The following is a 7020-nucleotide window of genomic DNA, read 5'->3' on the forward strand; positions in this document are numbered from 1 at the left end:
AAAGTAGAAAAACTGAAATAGTATTTTCTTGTAAAATGTACTTCAAATAGTCGTTGTTTCAGGGTTATTAAAGTTAACTAAAACCATAAAACATGTTACTTGAAATAAAATAAAATATAACTGAAATAAGACAAAATTATATATAAAATGTATATTGTATTTTATTATTTACATAAAAAAAAGATATATTGCATTTTTAAAATTTTATATTGCATTTTATTTCAGCTAGTTGCAACATTTCTCATTTTCATTTAGTTTATTTTGATTTACTAAAATAATAAAAATACTAACTATAATAAATATTAATGAAAACTATACAGAAATATAAAAAAATAACAACTAAATTAATACAACTTTAAAATTAAAATAAAAAAACGAATTAAAAATATGAATACAAAACTATAACATTATCACAAAGAAACTAAAATAACCCTGCTTTGTTTTATTTACAACTTCAAAGAAAAAAAATATTTTACAGTGTAGTTTTATATTGTTTGAGTGTCTTAAAAGGTGCTGATAAATTCAATTGATTATTATTAATACTATTATGGAATATCTCACATTGCTCTGGACATCTGTGAAAACTGTGCTAAATTATTTTAATATTCCGTGGACAACTTTCTTTACCACTAGGGCAAAAGTGTCATATCTGTTGTCTAAAATGTCAGAAAAAAAAAAACGGGACTGTAATTCTGGTTAGGGTTGTGTATAAAATAACAAATAACTTACATAAAAGTTTAATAGGTATACAAAACTGGAAATAAGTAAACAAGTATAAGTAACAGGAAATAACAGGAAATAAGTAAAATAAATAAGAAACGTAGAACGTTTATTAGCAAAACGATCCCATTTACTGACTGACAGCTCTTCTGTTCTTAGATTACTCTAGATTAAATGTGAACGTGCATTTACTCAAATGCAAACTCAGAATATGAAGCAAACCAGCAATTAAATGTTAAATAGCACAAATATCCTTTATGTATTTAATCCCATTTCTGTCTTTGCTGCTGACCTCCGATGATCCAATTCGACCATACTAATAAGTAAAACTTATGAAAGGGCTTTTACATTTGACAAAAATATATTTTTTTAATATTAAAAACAAACAAGCAAGCCCAGCAAAGATGAGAAAAAGTAACGCAAAAGTAACACGATGCATTACTTTCCATAAAAAGTAACTAAGTAACACAATTAGTTACTATTTAGGGAGTGACGCAATATTGCAATGCATTACTTTAAAAAGTAACTTTCCCCAACACTTGCTTATAAATAACCTACATTAACGGTATTTTAAATAATTCTCCATATCAAGTTCATAGAGTAGAAAAAAAAACAAAAAACATGACTTACAGTTTAACAAGGTTTGTGAGGCCTTTGAAGACGTCCACATGGAGGCAGCCGATCAGATTTTTGGACAAGTCTCTGCAAGATAAAAAAAAAAAAGATAAGAGAAAGTGTTGTGTAAACTCATACAGGCACTGTTATTTAATATTTAAGGGTTCGAGTTTGCCGGAAAAGGGTGGTTTGGGGTACGATTCGCTTCCGATGTGAACGCAAAGGTACTAAATCACGGAAGTGAACCACTATTAATGACGTATGAATTGGTCAAACTGTGTATTTATGTGTTTACTCACTCGTTTTCTAACTAACTAAAACCGCTAATACACACAAACTACATACAATTTGCAACATCTTTAGTCTAAATATAGCCTTCACACCTCAGGAGGAAATTGACGACAGATCTATCAAATTTATTATAATAACCGAACAATATTATTATTATTATAATCGTTTAGTTTTTTTGGCCTTTGAGCTGTAAATGACACCATAACTGATTCCACTCTGGTCTTGAACGGTGTTATTTTCATATTATTTATGAACAATATTTATAGATATTTTGAATTAGCAGTTCTTTTTTATTTTCCGAAATAATTTTTCAGTTCAAAATTTAAATTTTAGTACCTTTGTTATATGTGTTTGCCATTTTCCTTAGCGGATTTTAATATTTCTAATAAGCTTTAATTTACGTTTATTTCCGTTTTATTTATTTAGTAAAAAGTTTAGTCATTTTAGTACTTCAAATTTATTTTTGTTCAACTGGTTGCCAAGGCAACATTTCTCAAATTTGTAATTGAGGTTTTTTAAGCTTAAGATTTTCATCCATTAGTTATATTTTATTTCAGATTTATTTCAATTAATTACACCAATAAACAATACATTTATACTAGGTTTGGTTTAAAACAACACGTGTCTTGATCGAGTAAAACCGCATCCATACAGCCATGTATAACTGCCTTTATTAAGCAAAACATCTCTTATAAAAACAGGAGACACACTTCACCAAACTCCAGTTAGGAAATGATCTCATCCTGCCTGTATTTTTTCAATATTGACAGCCAAACTACCACTGCATCCTAGACAAAACATAATTATTCCTGTCAATCTAGCAGTCATTCCAGTCTTCTTCATACAGGACACAACATGTTTTTATGTCTCAACATGTCTCTAAACCCCATCTAATCACTCGCTTTCATGTCAAGCCACGTGTTAAAAAAGACAGCACTATGATTTATAAAAAGCTTCATTCCAACATTCAAAAGCACATAAATGTGCGGTTGAGAAGTGCATGGGTATGAATGTAGAATGACAATAAAAGAAGAAAAATAATGAGCATAGAAAAGCATAAATGGTTTGAAATTTGAATTTAATGGCGAGTCCCATACTGTGGTTTTATCATTACCATAATACAAACCCTTTGTATGAACATGTATTTGACTCATGTGACTCACAATGGAAATGGAAGTGGCTGTCATACCAGAGAGCTTAACAACAGCAGGAATGTGTGGCTCGCGTTTTTGATAAAGCCCTTGCATGAATGACTATTATTCATAGTCTAAATTATTATTTGTTGTGTAAAAGGTGAATGGTGGTACTTTTCTCTTCTATTCCCTTATTGCTTACTTCTATCCCTTACTAATGGGTGACATATTACATGCTTCTTTAGAAATCATTCTAATTTGATGATTTGCTGCTAATTTATTATTGGGGTTCAGTTATTAATAACAGTTGGATTCTCAGGATTCTTTGATGACCAGAAAGTTCAAAAGAACAGCATTTATTTGTAACATTACAATTGTTTTTACTGTCACTTTTGATCAATTTAAAGCACATTTTCTGAAAAAAAAAACCCATTCATTTCTATTAAGAATAAACACACACACCACAAACATTATGGTTTCTGCATAAACATTAAGTGTCACGATTTCTGAGGGATCATGTGACACTGAAGACTGGAGTAATGATGCTGAACTCAGCTTTACAAAACAGGAATAAATTACACTTTTAAAATGTATTCAAATAAAAACTGTTATTTTAAATTGCAAACAATATCAGTGTTTTACTGTATTTTTGAGCACATAAATGCAGCCTCGGTGAGCATAAGAGACTTCATTAAAAACACTTAAAAATCATAATGTTTCCAAACTTTTGAGAAGTACGGTATGATCGGGTAAAAAGTTGAAAAATTTGATACAACTATTGTGTATTTGTAACAATAATAACTACTGTTATTGATGTAACAATTAAATCAAGATAATTTATATTTAAAATAATAAAAAACTGAAGAAATTCACGAAGAGATATCAAAAAAGTAGATACTTAAGCAGGAACATACAGCTGAAGACTATTTCTTTTTTTACATGTATGTTTTGTATGTAACCTCGTATAAAAATAATCTAAATTATATAATATTTATTGTTTAATATTTTAAATAATATAAATGATTTCTCTTTTTACAGATTAAACTCTGACATTTAATTTTGTTGCAGTTATGAACATAATTATTTTAAAGCTTAATAAAGTATGAATAATGCTCAATCATGATCACATAATACCATCTTCTAGATAATACATTAAGATATTATCATCTCGCACACAATAATCTTCTCAAGCTAATAACTAATGAATGCATTTTGGTAATTAGCATCAGCAATTTCTTTTAAAGTTCAGGACACTTTGACATTTTCTCCTCTGGATTTGACAAAGTAACTTGGGCTCTAAAACTGTGAAAATTCATCTTGTCCACTCTCTCTCAAAAGTTTGGACGACAGCGATTATTTTTCAGGGGAGCCGCATACTTCTCCATTTAGCCAGCCAAAGAGAAGTTTATATTGGCAAGGAGTGAGTCATATTACACGGCCGCACCATACACGCGAACCCTCACAGGAGAACGTATATAACCGACCGCTCGCCATATATGCACTCCGCTTACTTCACTACACACAAAACACAGAACAAACTATCCTTTCTTTCTCCAAGTCTCAACAGTTCTCTCTCTCTCTCTCTCACACACACACACACACACACACAACTACTGGCATGTTAAAGTCGATAGCATCAGTCATGCTGTGCAGAGTGCTGTCTGGACAGCGTCCATCTGGAGCTGTTTTCACTTGAATCAGAGCATTTCCGCAACAGAGGTGTCAACCAGTGCTATTTCAGTACTACTTCTTATACTTTCATTGCAATTTTAGTTAAAGTTTTATTAACCGCAACAAAATGACCAATGTCAGGATTCAATCTTTAAAAAGAAAATCTATATAATTTATTCTAATAAATGTACTTATATTTTTATATTATTTATAATGGACAAAATGACGGGAAAAAAGACATTAATGAAGAAATCAATTAATGACCAAACAATTAGATAGTAAAACAGGAACATAAAGGTCAAGTATCAATACACATATATATATATATATATATATATATATATACACACACACACACATATACTGTACATAATAAAATTACATGTTTTTGTCTTTTTAACATTGGCAATGTCCTTTTAATTTTAGTAAGTTTTAAAACTGCAACAAAATTACTAATGTCAGGATTTAAGCATTAAAAATAAAAATATTTTTTTTTTATTATAATAAAATAAATAGTTATTGTTTAATTACTCCTTTATATATTTATATTTATTAGGTAATTTTATTATTTTTTAATTTGTCTATAAATCTTTTTATTGTTTTAATTTTATTACTTATATAACAGTTTTCGTTTCAGTTATCTTAATACATGAAGTTAAACTAAACGGAAAAAAAACAAAAAACATTCATTTACGCAGCAACAGTATTTTGGGGGTCTGCAAACGGAAAAAACTTGAGAACGGGTTTCAAAATGCAAGTTTTAGAAAATACCGTTATCATCTCGACTCTGAAAATACAAATTTGTGAAACCGGTGACGTAATGCACATATACATGTGTTCAATCTATAGGTGCAGGCGCTTAGTGTTTCTTTACAATGTGACATCGCCAACTACTGGCCTGGCATGCATAATACAGCGTTTTTAATCAATTTCGTGGATCCGTGTCAATCTTTGACAATCGTTAGAAACGTTTCAATAACGCAAAAGAAAAACTTTTCAGTTTTTAGACAGATTAATACTTACAGTCTTTTGAGGGCGAAAAGTCCATAAAAAGCTCCCGGTTCAATATGTGCGATTATGTTGTTCTTTATGTCACTGTGAAGAAAGAAAAAAAAAAAAAAACAGTTTTAGATGATGAACATTATCAAACACTTAAAAAAAAAAAAAAAAAAAGGCCTTTGGTTAATTTCAAACATGAGCCAAACTGAGCCAACCCAGCCCTATAATAACAGGTTATTCAAAACTCAGAAAACATGCCAGTGGGTATAACACTCAAACCTTTTGATGCTTTGACGTGCTGTAGCTAACAGCCATAAGCGAATGCAGAGCCCTTAATAAATCACTCTCGTTTAGCAGTGTAACGTAACTTGTGGATTGGAAGCTCTTCAAACGCAGTAACTCAATCAGCAAAATGAATCAATTTAGGTGATTCGATAATATCCTGATGTCCTGCCCTTTATTATACATCAAATATAGGAAATGGCATACTGTAATCTTAGAATAACCACTGTAATGTGTCCCAGTGATATAATAGGGCAGTGTAGCATAGCAGAAACTGACTGACCACCACTGACGGAACGAAAAATAAGCACTCAACAATCCCAGAATCCGGCATAAGAGAAAGGGCGGAAAAGTTCAAAGGCTACCGTCACTGATACCCAAAGCCCACACCTGCGCTAGTCGGCTAGCCCTGTTGAAAACATCATCACAGAGTTCCTGCGTCAAAGGCGGACTAAACATGTGAGTCTCTTTGATGTCGCGCCATTTGTGGTTTGAGGGTGGAATGGAGGAGCACACAATACGGCAAGAGAGAGAAGGTAGACTAAGGTGAACTCAATGATTATAGGCTTTCTGTAAGAACAGCAACATTTGAAAACGTACCATGGTTTCTATAAAAAATATCAAGCAGCATTACTGTTTTCAACATTGATAATAACCAGAAATGTGTCTTGAGCAGCAAATCAGCATATTAAAGGGCTCCAGACTGCACCTGAAACGGTAGCATTTGTGACCAAAAATATTAATTTGCGAGTAATATTTTTGCTGAGATCGCCACTGGCGACTATATAAATTTACATGTTTTGACTTAAAGGGGTCATATGATGCGATTTCAATGTTTCCTTTCTCTTTGGAGTGTCACAAGCTCTTAGTGCATAAAGAAGATCTGTAAAGTTGCAAAGACTAAAGTCTCAAATCCAAAGAGATATTCTTTATCAAAGTTAAGAGTCAACCACGCCTACCTAAAACGGCTTGTTTAAACACGCCCCCACATGTCTACGTCACGATGTGGGAAGATTTGCATAATGCCACCCAAATGTTCACGCAAAGAAAGATGACTTAACTTTTATTCTCGCTGTAGTATTGTTGCTGCAGCCATGTCGTGAAGGCGCTGTGTGTTTCGTTGTGAAAGTGAAACTACTTTGTTTGATCTTCCAAAAGAGGACGATATCAGCTTCGTCATGCCTAGAGCTGATCCGTGCTGGTCTCTGAGGAAATACATCAACTTTGCGCTGTGGATCGCCGGATCGGCTTTCACCGTGGACGAAGCGGAGTCCAGCCTGGGGTCGTCACATGTGGTTGCCGCAAGCCC

At 32.2% G+C, this 7020-nt stretch overlaps 1 protein-coding gene across 1 annotated transcript in view; it reads right to left on the bottom strand.

Moving 5' to 3' along the window:
- Positions 1 to 1314: 1314 nt before the first annotated feature.
- LOC107571603 (adhesion G protein-coupled receptor A3-like) overlaps positions 1315 to 7020 on the bottom strand; it is a 36572-nt gene continuing 30866 nt past the window's right edge. The window contains exons 2-3 of the mRNA XM_016257932.1: positions 5454 to 5525; positions 1315 to 1422 (exon numbers count right to left, since the gene is read on the bottom strand). Of these exons, the coding sequence (XP_016113418.1) occupies positions 1347 to 1422; positions 5454 to 5525 (148 nt within the window). The 3' untranslated portion in view covers positions 1315 to 1346. The remainder of the gene's footprint in view (positions 1423 to 5453; positions 5526 to 7020) is intronic.

This window comes from Sinocyclocheilus grahami, unplaced genomic scaffold (assembly GCF_001515645.1).
Source record: "Sinocyclocheilus grahami isolate Dianchi unplaced genomic scaffold, SAMN03320097.WGS_v1.1 scaffold1620.1, whole genome shotgun sequence".
NCBI lineage: Eukaryota > Metazoa > Chordata > Actinopteri > Cypriniformes > Cyprinidae > Sinocyclocheilus > Sinocyclocheilus grahami.